The sequence below is a fragment of the Sminthopsis crassicaudata genome, chromosome 1 (genome assembly GCF_048593235.1).
Source record: "Sminthopsis crassicaudata isolate SCR6 chromosome 1, ASM4859323v1, whole genome shotgun sequence".
Classification (NCBI taxonomy): domain Eukaryota; kingdom Metazoa; phylum Chordata; class Mammalia; order Dasyuromorphia; family Dasyuridae; genus Sminthopsis; species Sminthopsis crassicaudata.
In genome coordinates, this window is record NC_133617.1 from 487,573,058 (window position 1) to 487,595,730 (window position 22,673).

The 22,673-nt window shown below is 38.8% G+C and overlaps 2 protein-coding genes across 11 annotated transcripts in view; one reads left to right on the forward strand and one right to left on the reverse strand.

Moving 5' to 3' along the window:
* Positions 1-473: 473 nt before the first annotated feature.
* On the forward strand, positions 474-14,684 carry TMEM11 (transmembrane protein 11). Of its 10 annotated transcripts, none has more exons than XM_074281284.1 (3): positions 749-764; positions 3,452-3,612; positions 13,763-14,684. In XM_074281284.1, exons 2-3 carry the CDS (start codon positions 3,551-3,553, stop codon positions 14,277-14,279), a joined length of 579 nt encoding a protein of 192 aa, XP_074137385.1. In that variant the 5' UTR covers positions 749-764; positions 3,452-3,550; the 3' UTR covers positions 14,280-14,684. The 10 variants fall into 10 exon arrangements, with proteins under 10 accessions (XP_074137386.1, XP_074137385.1, XP_074137377.1 ...); XM_074281277.1 differs by lacking the exon at positions 749-764 and adding an exon at positions 968-1,077; XM_074281281.1 differs by lacking the exon at positions 749-764 and adding an exon at positions 1,483-1,501.
* Positions 14,685-20,152: 5,468 nt separating this feature from the next.
* The window catches only part of DHRS7B (dehydrogenase/reductase 7B), a 77,249-nt gene continuing 74,728 nt past the window's right edge, over positions 20,153-22,673 (reverse strand). The window contains exon 7 of the mRNA XM_074281274.1: positions 20,153-21,705. Coding sequence (XP_074137375.1) covers positions 21,500-21,705 — 206 coding nt within the window. The 3' untranslated portion in view covers positions 20,153-21,499. The remainder of the gene's footprint in view (positions 21,706-22,673) is intronic.

Below are 22,673 nucleotides of genomic sequence, written 5' to 3' on the forward strand. Positions count from 1 at the left end.
ACTCCCTTGCCCTCAGTACAGAACTCCTTTTTCCAGCCTGGCTCTTTTTTCTGAGTTCAGGCTGACAGGAGAGGTAGGAGAATGGGTGAATGAGTGCGGGGAGGGGAGATGGGAGGCTGAATGGGTGAATAAATGCCCAAGTGGAGTGAAGGGGAGACGGGCGAATAAATGAATGAGTGAATGGAGGGAAAGGAAAATGGGTGAATGAATGGGTGAGGGGAGGGAGGGGAGATGGGCGGCTGAATGGAGAGGTGGAGGAGGAGACAGCGTAAGGATGAACGGGCAGAGGGAGGGAAGGAAGGAGGGGCGGCCGGCTGCATGCAGCTTCCCTCCTCTCAATGACCTTAGCACGTAAAGACGCCCGTGAAGGACAGAGCCTTTCTCGGGCACAGCCTGTGTGACACGCCTCAGGAGGAGCGGGCGACTGGGAAGTCAAGCCTTTAATGAAGCCGCCGTCTGGAGGGAAGAAGCAGGAAGGGGCGGGGCGCTCGTTGGCCGGGTCCTTCGCTATTAGCGGCTGCTAGGCCTAGTCCGGAGAAGGCGCCTTGGCTGCAGCGTGGAAGCGAGAGAGGCGGGAGACCGAGGGGGGCGGGGAAGGAGGAACGCCTCCCCTACAGCATTCTGGGACTTATAGGCTCTTCCCGCGTGTCCCTTCAGATTCTCTTTCTCGGGACCAGTGGCGAGCTAGCGTTTGCTGAACCTTTACATATGAACTCTTCGGGAGTCTCGCATCGAGCAGGGATGAGTTTAACAAAAAGCACTAGGTGTGAAAGACGCTTTTACTCCTCTTGTGTCCCTCCTCTCTCAGGGTGGAGACTACATTTCCCACTCATTTTGCGAGCAAGCCTCTTGGAGAGGTGACGCGGTGCACTGTGGGTGTTGTAGTTCTCGCTTGATCCAGGCTTCCGCACCCCGGGCTATCCTGATGCCGAGGGCCGGACTACATTTCCCTTCAGTCCTCCCGATTCCCCTCGGCCGCCTTGGCGGAGACATTTGCGAACGGAGTGTCTCCAAGATGGCTGCTTGGGGAAGGAGGCGCCTTGGCCCGGGCAGCAGCGGCGGCAGTGCCCGAGAGAGGTGAGCCTAAGGGAGCCGCCGCTCCCACCGGGCCAGTGGCGGAGGGCGCGGGAAGCCGAAGGAAACCGAGCGGTGTTGCTGCGGCCGCGGCGCCGGCCTCTTCTCCCGCCCTTCCCTCAGTTCTTTGGGCTCCTCCTTTCCCCCCGCCCGCTCGGTCCCTTAGCCTGCCTTCTGAGGGGCGCCTGGAATTCGGGCTCGAGGAGAGAAGCCGGAGGAGAGCCAAGCTGCGAAGGCCGGCCTCGGGCACTTCCCGTGGAGTCCCGTGTGCGGCGCCTCGCAGGGTGGGGTGGGCGGCGCTGGAGGCGAGTGTGGCCCAAGTCCGGGCCGTGTATTGTCCGGACAGTACGGAGAGGATCCGGAGGCAGAGCGGGCTCCAGAATCCCATCTGGGCCCTAGGGTTTGAGCTAAGCACCCGCGTGTGGCGGTACGCTGCCCCCCCCTTCGCCCATCCCCCTCATGGTTGCGGAGGGGGCCCTCGGCGGGGGGCGTGCGTGTGTGAGTGCATTCGCGGGTGTATGAGTGCGCATGTGGGTCTGTTCGTCTGGGGGTGGGGAGGCCGGAGGAAAGGAGCCAGTGACAGAAGCAGGTCAGTCGCGGGAAGGTCAGTGCGAGTGTGCACGTTTACCGGGCCAGACCTTAACCCTTTCCAGATGTGGATCCCGCTTGAACAGAGGTGCCGCCACCCTCACCCACCCCCACTTCCCCAAGCAGGGCTGAGGTTTTTTAGAACCGGGCTAGGTCGCCCTTCCGAGTGACCTTTTCCTACCCTCCCGGACTGGAGTGGGCTGCAGAAAAGCGTTTCCTTTTATCTGCAGCCAAGTTGTCATACAAGGTCAGGGAAACTGAGTTTTGCGTCCAGAAATCTCTGTAGGAGCTGATCCGGAAGAACCTTTCCTATTGATGCTTGCTTTGTGGAACAGTTTTGGCTTTGGGAAAACTGAACTTTTTAGTCGTGTGTGTGTGTTTTTAAACAAAAGAAATGTGTCTCGTGCTTACTCCTAATTGGGGATAATGTAGTTGATATGGAAAGGGAAGATTTGCTTGAGTTGCTTTAAATTAATCAGCGAAGAAAACAAGCTGGAGAAGGAGGTACATTCTATTCTAAAGTCTCTTAAGGGGGTACGCTCTATTCTTAAGTCTGGTAATTTTTACTCATCACTGGAATGGCATGGGGAGGGGGCAGTGTTATGTTGCTGTTCTGATATTATTTATTAGTACTTATAAGAGAGCTGAAGTCAAAGAGCTTTTTTGATAGTTTGTATTAGAAATATTCAGATCCCCTGTGCTTTAGAAAACTGAAAAGAATCAATGAAAAAGAATAACACCCTCAGTAAATATATACAAATAATAGAAAATACTGTGTGAAGTTCCGTGTTCCATCTTCCTATGGCATTGTCAGGATTTTAAACTCTTGACTGATTTTTGTAGTTTTGCCAAAATGCAGTAGAGAATGATTTGTGCCTGTGAATAAATCAAGAATCTAGGGGGAAAAAATCCATTCAAAACCAATGACTTAATTGTAACAGTTGTAACAGAATAACGTATGGCTCCTAGAAGCAGGGTATTTTGATTTTCTGGTTTCATTTAGTGCTTTTTTCCTCCAAAATAATTTGTTTTGGCTGACATCACCTATTTAAAGTTTTCTTTGTAAACTTTTAATTAGGTTTTGTTTGGGTAGTAGCTCACCAGATCTCAGCTTCCCTAAAGATCTACCTCCCACTCAGAAGCAGGAGTGGAAACATAACACTGCCATCTAGATCTAGCTTCTCAGCTGCTTTCTGTGGCACACCTACAGATCTTGCTTGGCTGGTGGGAAGACTATTCTGGCACAGCAAGGTAGATTAATTGATCTCACACCACCATAAATTATAATGGCTGCATGTTATTGGGTCTTATGACTGAAGTAGACTATTTATGACTCTTAAATGACTTTGTTCCATGTCCGGTTTGCACTGATTAAAATTATAGCTCTAAATTCCTTGTTCACTTTTAAGACCACTTGTTGCATTTACCTTTCTGGCTTCTGGTTTGTGGTGGAATTCCTAAGAAACATTGTCTAGCGTGTGAGGCATAGAGACTGGGAAAACCTAATGTGATAATTAGTAGTTACAACTACTGAAGTTTTTCTTAGAATGGAAAGGCTGACTTTCCATATATGGTATCATTGTTAGAGGTTCTGTACATGCATCATGGTACACCTGAGAGAAGCTATTCAGGCCACATTTACAATGTCTGTAGATTCTGGATTTACTCTGATTAGAGAGTAATTGAGGGGTGGAAATAGTGAAATGACAGGTTTTATTTGCATGTTGCTTTGTTCTTCACTCTAGTTGGATTCTTAATAATTCCTTCTTACATATTCCATTAAATCTAGGGATTCAACCATGTTTATAATGAAGAACAGCAGACTCTGAGCTGTAACCTGAATTCTTGTCTAAAATTCAGCACACTGGCTGCAAGAGCACCAAACAGAATGCCACTTGTTCCGTCGGAGTCTTTGAAACAAACTTGCACACCTAGGACAGAACAGTGCAGGTATCTGTGTGTTCTGCAATACATGGGCCAACTTGGAACAGATCACAGCTCTACTTTCCCTATGTTTGCTGCTTAGACTTACGCAGGGGCCTTAAGAGTTTACTTCCATCAGTGATGGTTTGAATGTGAGTATAGTTATTTGTTTGGGGTTCCTTTTTTATAGTTGACTAAAAATGGATTTTCTTTGCCCTGTTTTTTTTGTTGTTTTTTTTTTTTGTTTGTTTGTTTTTTGTTTTTTGCTGCTATTGCAGCTGTTACTTATAATGAGCCTTCAAAAGCCTACAATGTTACAGCTTTTGTAGGTAGGTAAATGGTGCTCTAGGGTGTTTTCATTTTTTGTTTTTCCAGGGTTAAAGTCATTTCCTTACTAAGCTTGAGGTCTCTTTTAAAAAATAAACCTCCCAATATATTCTCCACTGCTTTAGGAGTCCATGTTATAGAAATAATATCCTTTAGGAGGCAAGGATTTTGTTGGAATTATTCTACTTTAAAGTCTTTCCGCAGATCACATTATTTAGCAGGGACTTCTTCCTTGTTGGAACTTGCAGACTGATTCAGAGCTCTTTGATTTGATTTGGATTTGAATGGTGAAATGGTAGTTTTAGGTTACTGTTCAAGTTGAATCTATTGGCCATTAAATTCAGGGATTATTATTTTTTTTTTTTTCCCTGAGGCTGGGGTTAAGTGACTTGCTCAGGGTTACACAGTTAGGAAGTATTAAGTGTCTGAGACCAGATTTGAACTTGAGTATTCTTGAATTCAGAGCTGGTGCTCTATCCACTGCTCCACTTAGCTGCCCCTAAATTCAGGGACTCTTAAAAACAAAAAAACTACATTGGGCCTGTCCTAGGAAAGTTGGCTCATGTTCTTTTGTTGGTGTATTTCTGTCTTGATAGTTATCTTTCACTTTAGAATTGTAGATTTTAAAGTTGGAAGGCACCTTTGAGATCTCTAGCTTGGCATCTCTTGAACTGTTATAACTGGCTTTGTGGTAGAACTTTTTCCATGATTGATTTGGAAAAGACATCAAGTATATTTTTTGCTCATGACTATGGAGGATTAAGTCCCAAGCCTTTAGATGTTTGAAAAGTTCCGTATTGTGTTCTACTTAGCAAGCCAAAGGATAGATTCATACTTTACTGAAATAGGAACTCTGTTATTCCTGGGGTTAGATATGTCATTTAGCTTGGGTTCGTTTTAGTTTGAGGTTAGAAGTTGAGGTGTCTCACCAATTTATGAGATGAAAAATTTATCTTAATATATTCTGAAAAACTGCTGCCTAATGTAAAACATACCTTTGTGAGTGCATTAACCATCCAGTATCTAACCCAAAAAAATCAAAGCTTTTTTATGTATAATCAGACATTTCTGAAATGGGAATGGTCAGCCAATTGCAGGTTTGGGGGTTCAGGAAGCTGGAAATTAAAGAAGTGAAGAATTTGGATATTAAAGGTCAAGCTTGACTTTGTTCTTCAATCAACAAACTAAAATAATTAAAACAAAAAGAAGAATGAGTAAAGGAAAAAGATGGGTAGAACCTCGCCCTTCAGGAGGTATTCTGGTGATTTTAAATAAATTCCCAATTGCCTTGTTGTGTGTCTCCTTCCCAGTTTCACTCATGGTCTATGGTGACATCGCCTTTAAAGTTATGGACAAAAGACATGGTCCCTAGTTCTTGGGAACTAATAGTCTCTTTTCCAGACCTACCAGAGAGCTGGAATAATACTAGCGTGCAGCACTTTTGACATTCCCTCCTCCCAATCCCCTTCATTTCCCAACTTCTGCTCATGTTTCAGTAGCATGTAAGTTGCCATGCATGTTTTGGTCACAGTAGTTGCCAGTGGAAAGAACAGGAAGATATTTTTCTGTACTCTTGTTCCTTTAAAGAGTGGAAGATTGAGATGTTTGGAGTAATGTAACAGTTGCTAGGAATGTTTGAATTGTTAATATTTTGGGCTTTATACCACATGACTTCCTGCCTTGCTGGGTTTTAATCTTGCAGTACATAAAATATGAATAGTTTGATCATTGGTTTGTTCAGTGCCCCTTAAGGACCAGATTTCTGTGTGAGTTAGTTTCAGTAATGTTCTATTTACTTGAGTGTTTTGGGTCTGTGGGAAGCTTAGAAAAATGGAAAAAAAAATACAGATTTTTACCCTGAAGCTAACAGTTAAGAGAATAGATAAATTGGACAACAAAGTCATGTATCATATACAGACACTTGTATGTAAAGAAACTATCTCTATCCACAGATATCGCTTTCTTACTTTTATCTAAAGTACATACATTGTAGGAGATTATCTGGGGGAAATTTTCATGTCTTTTTTCATTATTTATTTTATTACTATAATTTTTTTTACATAATATATGCACGGGTAATTTTTCAACACCCTTGCAAAACTTTCTATTGCAAATTTTCTCCTTCCCCCCACCCCTTCCTCTAGATGGCAGGTATTCCAATATATGTTAAAATATATGTTAAGTCCAATATATGTATACATATCCATACAGTTATCTTGCTGCACAAGAAAAATTGGATCTAGAAAGAAAAAAAAGACCTGAAAAGAAAAGCAAAAAATGCAAACAAACAGTAGAAAGAGTGAAAATGCTATGTTGTGTTCCACACTCTGTTCCCACAGTCTTCTCTCTGGGTGTAGATGGCTCTCTTCATTACTGAACAACTGGAACTAGTCTAAATCAATTCATTGTTGAAGAGAGCCACGTCCATCAGAATTGATTATCGGATAGTTTTGTTGCTGTGTACAAAATGATCTGGTTCTGCTAGTTTCACTTAGCGTCAATTCATGTAAGTCTCTCCAGGAGAAGTTTTTATTTCCAAGTTGGCATTGCCCTCAGACCAATTTTGCCATTATTTGAATTGGATTATATTTATTGTTCGGGAAGTGCAAACAATTCAGAATTAATTAGATCTTATTAAGAACTCTACAAAGAGTGTGAAAGTTGTATGTATTTGTGCATGTAAATTACCCCCATCCCTATTTCTACCATGAAAGGAAAAAAATTAAGAATTAACAAATACTGTGACAATAGTAGAAATGAATTGAACTGGTGTTCTACTTATGTTTTGGCCATAAAAACCATATCAAAGAAATAAATTTTTAAAAAAAGTCATTGAAGTGAAACAGAGAGGCTTCCAGGTGTGGGAAGGTCTACTAAAGATAAAAACCTTTAGGTACCCAAAATTCTGATTTTGGTTTAATTTAATTTTGGTTTGATTTTGATTTAAGTCAGGTAGTGAAGGCAGGGAGTTCTTAAAGATATTTGTGTTTCTAAAGCTTTTCTAAAGCTGTACATGTAGTAAATGTTTGTTGTAAAGCACTGAAAATCATGGGGTGATCCTTAATACACATTTTTTTATCTGTAGTGAAAATCATTTGAGAATATCTTTTTTTTTTTTTTGGTCAGAAGTCTAGATTTAAACTTTTTATTTGCCACTTTCCAGGAACAAGATATAGTTATTGCATGTTCCATGTTTTATTGCAAACTAGCTATTGGTTTAGGAGAAAGTTGGCTGGTGGCACGTGGAAAGTGTAAAGCAATATTTTAACTGCATCTTGATTTTGTCTGGCGATTTATTTAGACTATATGAGTTTTAAAAGAGTACTGTATATAGTTTTGGATGATGGCTAGAAATTAGAAATAGCTTCCTCAGTGGAGCAAGGGAGCTATTTCATTTCTTAGCTAAAGCAAGATGAAAAATCAGTATCAGCAGTTCAAAGCTGAATTTACAAACCATATGATCTTAGCTGCCTATGCAATCCTAATCAACCTTGTTAGTGGCAGAGAATTTTAAAAATGTGGGTTTAATGGGTGGTTACATGCTCTGTCTACTCTGATCTAAATAAATTCTGACAGATTATTTGGCTTTAATATGTTGACTTATCTTTACTTTATTGTCCCCTATAGAATTCTGGAAACCCAATTGATTCACCAAACAATGCCTACTATCAGGAAGGAGACTGGCACAAATACAAAAATCCAGCAGTCTGCTTCAAGGACTCCTGGGATGGGTGGAGAAGGGCAGGGAATAAAGCCTAATAGATCCTAGGAAGTAGATACAAAGTAGATATAAAGAAATGCAAAATGTCAAGAGACAGAAATTACTTAACAGCTAGTGGGGATCAGGAAAAGCTTCCAATAGCATGAGAGTGCGACTTGTAAGAACTCCAGGTGGCCTTTCAAGAAAGGCAAGAGATACGAAGCCCTTGTATCTTGTGGTCCAGTAAGCTACAGAATGAGTCACAGAACTTATGGGTATCTGGAAGGCTTTGCAAGCTGGTAATAAATTGTATTCCTCTTGTCTGCTCAAGGAGGAGGGGAGTAGTATATTCTGTAGGAGAAGCAGCATTAAAAAATCTGCTTACTAGTCAGGTCTAGGTGAATTCTCAACAGGTAGTTTTAGACAGCTCTTTTCAGGTGTGGTACTTCTATTGCCTTTCATGCCTCAAGCTCTGCTACTTGGGTCAAGTCCTCCTGGAGTATCATTCGTTATTTACATGTTTAGTCTCTGAGTTGCTGGAATCTGTTGTTAGGCTTTCTCTGCTAAGCTGAACCTTCCTTGATTTTAGAGGTTTTTTCCTTTTCAGGTAGAAACTGTCAAGTAGATGAATTCAAAGCAAGACAAATAGGAACTAGAGGAAGGAACTTGAGAGCATGGCATATTAGAATTGGTCGAAGAATTTAATGATGAATTTAATGAAGATTAATATCTTCAAAAAATCAGGGGGAAGGGAAGAGGGACTGAACTGTCTTTAAGTATTTGAAAGGCAGTTAGGTCAAAGAAAGATTAGACTTGATCTCTGGCAATAGCAGAAGTAGAAACAATGGGTAGAAATTTAAGAGGTAAATTTAGAACTGTTTGAAGAGGAGGAAAATGTCCTTAGATAGTAATAATCCAAAAATGGAATAGGCTGTCCTCAGGAGGTAATGATTTGCATTCTTTGTTGAGATGATTGTAGAGGATATCATTGTTCTGGTGTGGGCTGCATTTCAGTGGGTTTTGTGTCTTTCACCTTTGAGATTCTGTGACCTTTTTAAGTATAAATCAGATTAATTTTTAAAACTTCATTATTGACATTTACACATTTTATAAATCCTGTGTCTTGGTTCTATGCAAACAATGATCTATTATCTTCAGCAATGGATCCCATAGTGCTTTTGAGGGACTAAGAAAGAAAGCATGATGGCAGGATACAACTTCGATTCTATTTGCCTTGAAATGCTTTGAAACATTTATTTTTATATGTGTACATATATTGTCTTTTGTTCTCAAAAAAGACCATGACATGCAAGTGAATTGGATTTAAGTGGGGGAGGGCTAGGCAAGGTCACCTGCCTCACTTCTCCAGAGTCATCTGGGTCAGGATGACTGGGGATGGCCCAGGATTCTATGGGAGACCTGGGCCTTTTTAAACTATGTTCTTCAGTGAGTCTCAGTTTGACGGAGGCATTGCCCATTCAGTGTTCAAGTCTAGGTAGCAATACATATATACACACACACACACACACACACACACACACATATATACATATATGTGTGTGTGTGTGTGTGTGTGTGTGTTAAATAGAGTTTACTTTCTAGTAACTTTTATTTGTAATTAAAATACCAAGGATTACACAAATCTTATTTTCATGTATAGAATGTAGCTTTCCTATAGGGTGGTCTAGGACAGGTTAGTAATTATTATTAACCTAATAAAAAGAGGTATGCCTAATTACAAAGCTGTCATAAATTACTTGATAGTTGAGGGAAGCACAGATTATCCTGGGATGGAAAACTTTCCAGAGTCAGAGCAACTGATGCTTATAAAAAACATTAGCTTATTTGCTTCTTCCTGGGGAAATAATTCTGTCAATATCTTTTATATTACTTTTCTATATTAACTAAGACAGGAAAATAGTTGTTGCACATGAAGCATAGAGGTAGACTACTCACCAGGAATAGAAAAGAATGGCAGGGAATTTAGGGGAAAATGGGACTGGCCAGAGATGTTTAGTTTGCAAGAGAAATACATGATTTCAGGTACATGGTTTTGATTTGTAGTTTTAAAAAAAGTAAACAGTGTTTCTTATTCTATTCAGACTGACTGCTCTTGCTTTTGAAGAGCCATATCTTAAGGTAGAAGTTAATCTGTCATCCATGACCTTGTTTTGTTTTTTATTTTTAAAATTTTGGTGACTAAATAGAATTTAGTTTCTTCTGTAATCCAGTTTAAGAAATTTTATGCATTTTAGAATATTACCCTGAGGCCTTTAGGCTTCACTAGACTGCCAGAGTCTGTGTCACTGTCTCAGGGGAAGAAATATTTTTTTCATTTGGAGAAGTTGAGATATTGGTCAAAAAGTCTTAATAAACCTGTATTTGAGACATTTGTTTATTTTGACCGTACAGAGAGTTCTTGAAGAGGTTTTTTGGGGGATAGTGATTCTTGATTCTCAACCTTTAAATCATTGAGTGCTAGGATTTTGAATATTGTCTTGATTAATATTCTGGGTCACAGAACTAAATTTGAAGCAACTTCTCTTTTTGTTTTTCTTTACAAAGTACTTTTTATTTACTTTCTTAGCTCTCTTCTCGCTCCTCACTATGAATCATGGACCTTTTTCTTTTTTTAGCTGTTGAGTTTGGAAATCCAGAGGAAAATGTCCAGGTTTTGAGATTTCTTAATTTTCATACACTTCTCTTCTATTCAAGACTTCTATCTGCTTCTTAGAACTATTGATTTTAGCACTATGGACAAGCTGTTTTGGCAACACATAAATTGAAGCATTTTTACAGTCCTATCATATTTACGTATCCCAACTGCCTTCAGGGAACTAATTTGTCCTCAAAGCACAGCAGTTATTCTACCACCTGCTTAATTCCCATGATTGCCATCTTTAGAGTATACAAAATTGAATTATAGCACATAATTTAATTAGACTGGACTAGCCTATTTTAGCCAAAATTAATTATCAGTTTCATTCCCTGGGATAAAAGGGTTATTTCTAGGCTCTCACACTCAACCCAAACCCACTGCTTCTTATTGTAATAGGCCAGCTTTGTACCTTTTATTCTCCTACCCTGTCTAATGGAGTTTACATCCTGTGACAGCTTTGTCTGCTAGGACACTTTTAGGAGCAGTTATCAGTCCATTAATAACTACTTTTCATTCTGATGTTAGCATGTGGGAAAAGTTAATCAGTTATTTACCCTTATTAACTTGTATGTATCCTAAAACTAACTTTACCTTAGGCCAATTTCTGCCTTTAAAAAAGTTGATTTAACTGAGAGTAACATTTGAGATCTATTTCAGTAAATCACAAGTACCTGCCCTCTCTTTTTTGTACTTTGACATTCCTAGTTTACAAATCCTGTAGTATTAGACTATAATTGCTTTCTTATTGGTGATGGAGGGGAAAAGAATTGAACTGGCTTGGGGGAAACTAAATATCAGATCAGATTCTTTGTTATAAAGGATGGCTTTCTGGAATATATATATATATATATATATTTTTTTTTTTTTTAACTAAATAGCAAACTTAGAAAGTATGAAACATCTGTCTTCACACATATCTATTAGGAAAATGAGTAGCTTTTATTCTAGAACTTTTGGTATGGTTTAAGGATTATATTCCAGATGACCTTTTTATTGTTACTCAGGATGATACTTTTTTTTTTTTAAGCCAGTCTTTTACTTATTAGCATGTAGAAAATAGCATGAGTACATTAAAATCATGGCTGTCTATCTTTTCTTTGATGACCATTCTATAGATTGGTGTTATCAGGAAACAGTTATAAATAGTATGTCTCATTTCTGCAAGGTGTTTGACAAAGTCTAATGGTTATTCTTATGGACAAGATAGAGAAATGAGGGCAAGGCTACAATAGTAGTATAATTAAGCTCGATTATGAAATTGAGCAGCTGGGCCCAGAAACTGTTAGATTGAATGATGGGCTGGTACCAGTGTGTCTTAAATTACTTGTTCCTGTGTTGTTCTGTATCTAACATTTTTATTTTTAGGCTTATCAAAAATTGGAAAGATAATAGAGCTGAGAAGAAATAGTGACTATATTGGTTAGTAGAAACAATTTTTTAAAGTGTGAAAAAGTTGGTTAGTAGAAACTTTAAAAGTCATTTGGTCTGAAGTGATGAGTTGGAACAAATGAAATCATAGCATAAGCATGACTTACCTCCTAGAAAAGCTTAATTTAATCTTGCTCAATATTAACTCTAAACGTAGTTCCCAGAACAAAGAAGGTAATAGAAATCTCACTGTTCTATGTAGATCAGATCATGCCTTCAACACTATGTTCAGTTTTGAAATCATGTGATTTGGAGATGAAGTCTTTGAGGACAATTTAACCAGTAATAGAATTGGGTGGGGGAGGGTAACAGCATACATGATGAGTTTGGTTTAAGCCTGTCATGGAAAAGGGGAATCATTTAGTCTTTGTAGTTTGTGCCAGGACCAATGAGTGGAAATTAAAAGGAAGTTTGCTCACCAAGTAGGAGATCTAAAAATCAGAGTTGCCTAGCAGTGGAATGTCAAAGTGAGCTGCCCATCATGCAGTATTCTGTCAGTCTGGATGGGTCTGTTGTAGTGGAAACTTGAAGCCATGAAGAGAAATGAGTGATTTCAGCCTTCATTTCTGCATCCTTATAAAATGGGTTGGTAATAATAAGCATAAGCACCAATCTCAGGGTTGTTGTAGCTATCAGGTGAAATGACATTTGTAAAGTGCTTTGTAAATCTTAAAACACTTCTATAAATATCAGGATTAAATATATATATATATATCCTTAGTGAAGCTTTTCCTGATTTCACTACAAGACTTCAAAAAATAATAGGTGGTTGATTTGATATCTTTTTTCTCCATCAGATATCTTTCTTGCCCAGGGTCACACAGCTAGAAGTGTTAAGTATCAAATTTGGACTCAGGTCCTCCTGACTTCAGGGCTGGTATTCTAGCCACTGTGCCATCTAGCTGCCCCCAGATATCTTACCTTGAATTTCCCTTAGAAACTAACATGATGCTGTTTATTTGCTTGCTGTATAAAATTGAAGAGTAGAGAATTTCCTGCAGTGGACTCAAGTTTAATCAAAGGATGATCCTTTCCAGTGATGATTCTGAAATACCCTACAATAAGTGGTTGTTAGGACATAGTTATTAGGACATATTTGGGGGGGGTTCAAGTTCAATTATAGATAGTAATTGGCTAATTTCTTTTAACCCAAGTTTTGATAATACCGTCCCCTATATCTCCTCTCTCCCTTCCTCCCCCCCCCAAATCTGACTTACATAGACGTCAAAAAACCAGGACTTTCAAATTACTTGGTCTCCAGGAAGAAAATTTATAGTTCTCCAAATGAAGCAGCTTTCAAATGGAAACATAAAATGAAATTTGTGGTAATTATCACAGATATCCATAAGGTTCTGCTATTCTCACTGGTAACAAGCCTTTTTTTTAAAAGTCCTTGGAACTACTGAACAAATGTTTGGGCCTTGGTAGAAATGAGACTGTAGAGCTGTTGTTATAGGTAGCTTTTGAAGAGTTCTAGCCATTTGGTCTCCTGATTTCCTTGCTGGAGGCTGCTTTGTGCTCAATCACTAACTACTAAATTGTACTATTGTACCCTTTGTTCTTAGAGACAAAAATGACTTCCTTTGAGCACGAGAGGGCAGTTTTACATTACTTTTATCAGTGTTTATTGACTGTCTGCTGAGAACTCTGCTTTGGGGTAATGCTTTAAATAATAGTAAATTTAGTTTTGTGCACAATTTTTTAAAGTGTGAAAAAGTTCACCTTGAAGAGATACAATCTTTCTGTCCCCTTTCACAAGCATTTTAACTGAATCCCACTTTTTTTTTTTTTTTTTTTTTTTTTTAACCATAGCAGGGCAGAACTAGATTTGGTTTACAATGTCGAAGAAAGTATAACTAAAGTTTGGGGTCCATCTCTCCCCCCCTACACTGATACTAAATTGAGTTCTTTCTAGAGTATCCTTGGAAGCTTGTTGAAGGTGTTGGATCTTTTCACATTTAAACTAAACTTCATTCTCCCAACTCCTCACTGTGAATCTGGCATTGTTGAAATTAAACAAACCAGGTTCTTTGTTTAATTGTCTCATCTTTCCTCCTTAACAGGGTAACCTTGTCTGCCACAGAGTGTTACATCGTTCATGAAATCTACAATGGAGAAAATGCCCAAGACCAGTTTGAGTATGAATTGGAGCAGGCTCTGGAGGCACAGTACAAATACATAGTTATAGAGCCCACCCGGATTGGCGATGAGACTGCCCGATGGATCACAGTTGGGAACTGCCTGCACAAGACAGCCGTGCTGGCAGGCAGTGCCTGCCTCTTCACCCCGTTGGCACTTCCCTTAGATTATTCCCATTACATCTCCCTGCCTGCTGGCGTGCTGAGCATGGCCTGTTGCACCCTCTACGGAATCTCCTGGCAGTTTGACCCCTGCTGCAAGTATCAAGTGGAGTATGATGCCTATAAACTTTCCCGACTGCCTCTGCATACACTCACTTCCTCCACTCCTGTGGTGCTGGTGAGGAAGGATGACCTGCACAGAAAGAGACTGCATAATACAATAGCACTCGCTGCCCTGGTGTACTGTGTAAAGAAGATTTACGAGCTTTATGCTGTATGATTTCAGTAGAAAAGGGAGAGAGAAAGAAGAAGGGAAAAAAACAGCCACAAAAGACAACAGTGTATTAAGATTTCCACAGTAACATTTTTTTTCCTCTGAAATGCAGTGGAGACTGGGAAGGTGTTTGGTTTAATATATTATTTTTCAGAGTAAGACAAAAATCACTGCTACACCAAGGGATTTTCAGCTCATTACACTAAGATGTGGATCTGCAGTGATTCAAGACATGTTCTAAGCTGTGGAAGTCTGATTGAGCAGTGGAATGTTGATGGAAGCAAACGATATCAAAGGGGGGGTGTGAAATGCTTTTTTGGGGGAGGGGGGAACCTTTCAAGTATATTGTTTAACTGTACCATCCAGAGCCAGCCAGAAGCTATTGACCATTAAAATAATGAGCATTTCAAATGTTTTCTCTCTCCATGCTTTTATATGTACCTACTTTTAAGAATCAACTTTAGGATGGTGACTTATAGCTGAGGGTAAGAAGGTTGACCTGTGAGTGACAAGTTGTGTTTTTGTTTGCATTCATCACTCTGGAAATTGTTTATGAGAGATAGCTTCTGCACCTCAGTGAAATCATGTGAATGGAGTGAGCAGTCTCAACTCATGGTCCCTATCCATTAGATTACAATGCTTTACTTGTTCGATTTCAAGGTTCCACTTTGTTCTGTAGAGGAGTGAAGAAGGGGACACTATTCTGACATTATTCTCTGCTCTTGATATACTACTCTTATTTCCCAGGGATCCCAAGATTTCTAGGAAATGGGAAAGAAATCTTTTAAAAAAGATTAGAAATTCCTGCCATAACTAACAGCTTTTTAAAGATTTTTATCTACTCATTTCTCTTGTTTAGTTTGTTAGCTGCCAGATTCACTTGTGGTTTAGATTTTAAAATACCAAAAGTTCCTATGTCAAGAGCTCAGTGTTCAAAGCATTTATATTTCAATTACTGAGTTGGTCAGGATGGCAAAATGGTGTTGGATTTTTAGTTTTTGAGTTTTAAGTGAACTTTTGCAGATGATTGCCACTAGCCTATAGGAAAATAATCCCTCAAAAATCCTTACTTGATTCTGTAAAAGTAATTGAAATCCTGTTGTAATGGTGAATTGTAATGGTGATCTCAGGTATCTAGAAGCTTATTACCTACTTGGAAATCCTGTTTTGCTTGACTGACAAATGTTTGTGTAACATGCCCTGACTTGGAAAGGGAACCACTTGCTGGGTTTAGAAATGTTCTGCCCACAAATCAAATTTCAGGTAGCTTGAAGGAAATAGGCCTTCACTTGACCAGTGGAAGATCACTGTGAGGTGATGTTAGGGAGAAGGTCTTACCCTTGAAACAGAAGCTGTGTAAACAGGTGTACTTGTTTTTATTACCACTTTCTAAGTAGCACTTAATGAGGTATGTTTTGTTAAGAGAATAATCCAAATTCTGAAATACTATCTTATTTACGTTTTCTGTAGCCAAGCAAACTGAATTATCTCTTGGGGACCTTAAGACAGGAAGTTTTAGTCTTTGGCACCTATATACATAGTGGACTTTTATAAGGAAACTTGAAAATATCTTTTCTTGGCATCTGCTACATTAGACTACAGATTCTGCTCCCTAATATGAGGATTACCATTCTATCCCATTCTCATTGAAGTTTTTTTTTTTTTTTTTAAACTGGCAGTTCCTCATTTTTAGTGTTAATTCTTTTATTTCTATAGATGGGGCATGGAATAACAATGCCATATAAGACTAAAGTATTATCCCAATCCCACGCTAATTTTAAATGATGATGATAATGTAAATTATAAGTGTTACTTTTTGCATTGGGGGGGGATGGATCTTAGAACATATTCATGTTTGTATTTTGTTGCTTCAAAGCATTTTATATAATTTCATTTAAGCTTCAAAATGACCTTATTAAATTATGCAAATTATCCTTTTTACAGATAACTAAGGCACAAATTAAATGATTTTTGTTCAGAGTCACGTAGCAACTGAAGGTACCTACATGAGTTACTGATGTGGATTAATCTAGTTTTATTCTTTGGTGATTTGAGAAGAATTAAAAACCTTCCAGCTTTATGGATATAAATCATAGTTACCAAGAATCTGAATAGGAAGGAATTTTTAGAGTTCATCTAATCTAATATGAACCTTATTAGCCAGTAGACTTTTCTATATCTCTGAACAAGTAGAAGCTTCCAATGATGAGAAGGAAATTCATTATTTCTTGCACATGGCACTTATGTCTGTCCTAATTAAGAAAGTCCCCTTCCACATTTTCCCTTCTGGGGCATCCACCATGCATGCTTAATTCTTCTGGGGCCAAGCAAAACAAATCTAAGCCCTCTTTCACATGACAGCTCTTTAAACCCTTGAAGACAGCTATCATTGCACTATCCTTTTACTCCTCCCTCCAAGTGTTCTTTTCTTTCCAAGTTAATGTTAGTTCCTTTAGCCAAACCTGGTATGGCATGGTACCCAGTCTCTTCATCCTGGTCACCCGTCTCTGGATTTATTCCAGCTTGTAAATGTCTCTGGCAAACTTTCCAACTTTCACAGTTTGACTTCATATCTAGTCATTCATTCATTGAATAAACATTAACTGAATATGCTAAACATATTGTATAAGACGTTTACACTAGGGACAAAATTCCATTTCAAAATGTTCTGTAACATTACAGCAGGTTAAGAAAACTTGCTAGGAATCATTTATTGTACCTGATAGCTAATAAAACTTATGTATGATTTTTGGTGCTCTAGAAATCTAGTGCAACCAAATATATAGGAAGACTTCACTAATTTTGGGGTCAATGAAAGGATGACAAAGCTGCAGTAAATCTTTGAGATGTGAAGAAGAAAAGTAAATAGCAATCTAGGGCTTAGAAATAAAAACTTGGGAAATTTATTTGAACCTGATTAAATATCTATACTTTGTAAATTCTTATGCTCTTAAAAGTTTTTTTTTTTTTTTTTTTTTTTTTTTTGGGGTAGAAATTGGTAGAAGTTTTATGATTGGTAGAGTTTTATGATCCAAATGATGGTTTAATGACCAAATGAAAAAAGTCAGAACCATGTTTCTGTGCTACACAGAAGTAACCTCATATGATTGCCAACTCAAGGCATTCACTGTTGCCCTCAGAGAAATCTCCAGGCACTGTCTTTTACAGTGCTTAAACCAGTTTTACCAAGCTTACCTCTGTCTGAGGTCTTCAGAGATCTCTAGCCATCATTTCATAAGAACAATATTTTTAACATGATAGGGCACTTGAGAACAGCCATATGCAAGCTCAAGGCCTTTTAAAAATTCATGGATTCACATTCTGCCTAGCTGACCTGCTGACTCCCAATGAACACCAGGTCAAATTCCTCCCACAACTTAAATAGGGTCTATGAGGTCATATGAATAGCCAATCAGAGGAGGAGACCCATTAACTAGGCAATCTCCATGTGGCCAGAGTTCCCGCTCAAGATGTGGTTTGTGTTTATTCACAGAAACCACTTTGAAGGGGGGGGGGGGTCTCAAGCATTATTGCCTGTTTACTTCCTGTTGCACTGTACATGACCTGACCTTTCCATAACATCATCTTTTTCCATTGTTAAGTCAATGGTACTCAAGGAGTCAGGGGAAAAAAAATCAATCTTAGGAGCATATGAACTAATGAATTTTGTGGAACCTGAATGATGAGCCATAAATAATTCAGAAAATTCATTTAATGGGTAGTTGCCCATCTGAATTTACATCTTCTAAAGACAAGAGCAAAGGGCTGTATCTATCAGAAAAGTCTTGTTTTAATTATCTTCCTTTGATTTTACACCATGATAACCATAAGAGAGAACCTTTTAAATACTTATCCTAAAGCTGTTGGCCTTGAGTGGACCTGGACTCAGCTTTTCACCATTTATTTTCCAGCTTGAATAATCAACATTTAAATATTAAGTGTCTAACTTATGCTAAATGCATAAATGAGAATACTAAAAAAAAAATCTTTAGAGTAACTCAAGTCATGAGTTAGATAGCATATAAACATTAAGCAAAATATATGAAGAATAGGAAATAATTAAGAAAGGGATGGACCTGGAATTACGAGGAGTTTGGGAAGTCTTGCAGAAAATGAGATTTTGATTGATTGAGACTTAAAGGAAGTCAGCAGTCAGAGTTGAGGTGAGAGAGTGTTTTAGGTATGAGGGAGACAGTCTAAGAGAATATCCAGAGCTGAGAAATGGAGTGTTTTGTTTTTTTTTCTTTTTTCTTTTCCTAAGGCTGGGGTTAAGTGACTTGCCCAGGGTCACACAGGTAGGAAGGTATTAAGTGTCTGAGACCAGATTTGAACTCTGGTCCTCCTGAATTCAAGGCTGGTGCTTTATCCACCGCACCACCTAGCTGGCCCTGAGTGTTTTGTTTTTGAAATAGCCAGGATCAATCATCTCACACACTGGAGTAAAGTAGGAGGGGACTAGGTTATCACTAAAGGTTTTGAATGGAGATTTTAATTCTGGAGACTACAGGGAGTTGAATGAGATGGGAAGCAGCCACAATTTAAGGAAATTTAGTTGGAGGGGGGAGAGACTTGGGGCAGGCAGACCTGCCAGCGAATTATTCAAGCAATCCAGGCATGAGGTGATGAAGGCTTGCATTAGATTGGTGGCGATATTAGGAGAGATGGTGTATTTGAGATGATGCAAGGGTGAACTCAACAGACATTGGCAACAAATTAGAGATAAAAGTTGAGATGGTGAGGAGTCAAGTCGGTGAGCCTGAGGGCTTGGGTGGTTGGTGCTACCTTCTACAGAAATAGGGAAGGGAGCAGGAGGGGGGTGGGTTTTTGGGCATGATAATGACTTCAGTTTTGGACATGGTAAATTTTAGAGGGATATCCATTTTGAGATGTCTGAAAAGCAGTTGGAGATGAGAGGCTGGGACAAAAAAAGTAGACTTGAGAATCGTTAGCATAGAGGCTATAATTAAACCCATGGGAGTTAAATGTGATCATCAAGTCTAAGGGAAAAAGAGAAGAGGGACCAGGATAGAACTCTTGAGGAACACCTATGATTAGAAGACATGATCTGGAGGACAATTCAAAAAACAGGACCAAGGAATGGTCTCAGAGGTAGTAGAACCAGGAGACGGGTGTCTCAAAAAATCTAGAGGAAAAAAAGTATTGAGGAGAGATACTGCAGTTACATTGCAGTGTTATGGGTTGCAGAGAGGTCAGGAGATTGATGATTGAGAAAAGGCTATTGGATTTGTCAACTAGGATAATTAGAGTTTTGGTAAGTGATACAGTGGAAATGATGAAGGGAATATTAGAGGAGATAGGATTTGTGTAGAAAGTATGGTTAGGCTTGGTAAAGAATAAAATGAGTGCTTGCCTCTTCATGTGAGATGGGTGAAGGAAGCAAAAGTAGCAGAAGTGATGGATGAGAAAGAGGGAGGGAGCTTGGGATTTTAAATTACGACGAAAGAATTGTTACAAGGTGGACAGGTCAAGCTGCATCTAAACTTACCATAAATTAAACCAGAGTAGTGGATTGCAGTGTTATTCTGATACTTCCATCTATACTCTTAGCTTTTTCTCAAAGTTCATGGTTCCAATAAATATCTGTAGATATTTCTTTTTAGTCCTAGTCTGTTTTAAAATTCCCAAAGAACCACCTTTATCAATAAACTTACTTCACTGTTCCTTGATTAAAAAAAAAAATCATCCATATTCAAGTAGAACATGGAACTTTAAGCATTACTGAGAAAAAGCATCACCTACTACTAGTAAACATGTTCTTATTTAATAATGTATATAAACAAGTTCAAGGTACAGCTGTGCTTTTGATTTTTGATATTCTCTGAAAAAGGATACAGTAACAATATAGTCACATTCACCACTAGTGAGAAGAAAGAAAATTACAGGAAATTTTTATTTTGCTCAGAATTGGGGTCGGGAATTTAATTAGCGGTCAGCTCTCTTGGGTTACAGATTATTGTTTTGGCTTGTTTCATTTACCTGCCAGTCTCATCCCCTGCTAAGAAGAAAACTGAAAAAATTCTTCTTCATGATAAGAGCCTTTTGTGGACAGCAAATTCAAGTGCTTCCAAGTATTCTGGGGTAGGAAGAGAGCTATTTCCCATCTTATCTGCTTCCATAGCACAACCAAGGATCCCCTAGAATGTTCAGGATATCTTGGATCAGGGGAGCCAGGAAAACAAAACAACCTTGCCCCTCCATCTCAAATTCTCCTTCCCAGGAATTATAAGTAATAAGCCTTGGCCCCTCACATGGCATTTGGCTAATATTACTTCTCTGGTAATACTCAATTTATTGCTGTATCGCTATTTGACACTTTGTATTTTTTATAGTATGTTAGGTGAGGATGAAAGGCATTTATTTCTCTGCAAATCCAATTTCAATAAAATCTAGGATATGTCAAGCTCCTAAGTCCAGGATCAGTATATCATAGGGGTTAAATACAAAGATACTGCTAAAGCTTTGAATGAAAAGCAGTGTAATGTTGAGGACCTTTGCTGACCTTGATGTTAGAAGACCTAAGATCTAGTCCTGATTTTGATATATACTGACTATAACCATGGACAAGTTACTAAAACTTCTCAGTACTCAAGACAACTGTCAAAAATAAATTGCCTGATTAGTGGAAGCAATACTCTGAGATCCTCACATCCCAGAATTCACTGGTTAGGACCAAAAAACAGTTGAACAATTCTGTAGAATAGACAGAAGAAATAATTTTTCAAATGTATAGAGCCTTCTGGGGGAAAATTAAGGATGAGTTGTATGCTGAAAATTAACAGGCTAATTTTTTATAAGTCAAAGTTTGTCAAACTACTGGAACAGAAATCCTGATATTCTTTCTGACTCAAAGGATTGTACTGATTGACAGGAGAGAGCAGAATTGGCAACTTGGAAATGCCAGAAGTGGTTTCAACAGGTACGTATCTTGATCATTGGTCTCTGGCTAGTATCATTCATTTCTCTTGCAGTTTAAAGATCCATATTTCTGGAATTCATCTCTTTCCCTTATGAGCTCAGTATAATTCCTTTAGTTCCTTTCCCCTGCCACAAGAGGCTACCCATTGACCTGCAGCAAACAGCTCAACCACTTTCCCCACTGGTTAGACCCTTTAATGTTTCCATTAATGTTTCCAATTGTTGCACATACCAAACCAAGATCAGGCAGCAGTGTGCTTGGTCTTGAATGGAGCCTCTCTGAAGTATGACTAAGAGTCCTTTGCTTTTCTTTCCTTTTTGGCTCTCATTGCCATGATATAGAAGAAGAGCCGAGGAGACAGAGTTCTCAGGGAAACGGCCAAACAAGGCAACATATCTGCCACCATCACTTCTTTCTTCTTCTTCCCCACAGCTGTGAGGACCGTCTGAGCCACTTCTGCAGGACTTCGGCCACTGGCTGTGTTCTTGTCCATAACTAAAAAATAAAGTCAGAAATGCTAGTACATAAAGCTTTAAGTCAATGTGAAGAAAGAAAAATCAGCTGGTTAAATTTACCTACAAGAAGGCTATTTACTAGGTAGGTGGTGTTTGACACTGTTGTGTGGTTCTTTGGGCTGCATCCTATGATAAGAGAAACCAGCTGGTTGACATACCAATAGGAAAGAGTTTACTGATTATGCTTTTATTTATTATTATTTTATTTTTATTTGGAAAGGAAACCAATTAAAAAGCTATTGCAGTAATTCATCAGAGACATGATGAAAGCAATAAAATTTCAAAGTGCTTTGTATGTGGTTTTATGTGGTTTATGCTTTCAAAACTGGCTTCACTTACCTTTGTGACCTTGGATAAGACAAGATTCCTTCTAGAACAAATGTTATTATTTTTCCTTATTAAAAAAAAGGGGGGGGTGTTCAGATTATCCCATACTATTCAATAACTGAATAAAGTCCCTGACTTGCTGAAAATTTGTATCCTAAGCAGGTTGGCTATAATCTTTTTGATCAGTTAGTTTATTATTAATAATAAAAGTATCTAACATTTATGTAGAGCTGACTGTGTGTCAGGCACTGTTAGGATTACTAAGTGAGAACTGAGGTTGTCTGGATAGTGACAAGGTGAGAATTATTAGGTGAACAGTACAATTACCTTTGTGACATTTTACCCTTTGGTTCCAGACCAAACTCAGTTTCCAAAGATACAATTCATACCTATAATTTAATCCAAATAGCTTTAAAAAATGTTATTCTAAAGGAAGAGATGAAGGAGCAAAATGGGGAGGTGTCAACTAAACTAGGTGAAAAGGATGAATCAGATAACAATGAAGTTAAGTACAATTCTGAGCAACAGCAACAGGAGCACCTCCCATCTCCTCCCTCAATTAACCCTTCATGGGTGGAGCAAGGAGGAGGAGAGGAAGAGGCAGAAACACAAACAGAATTG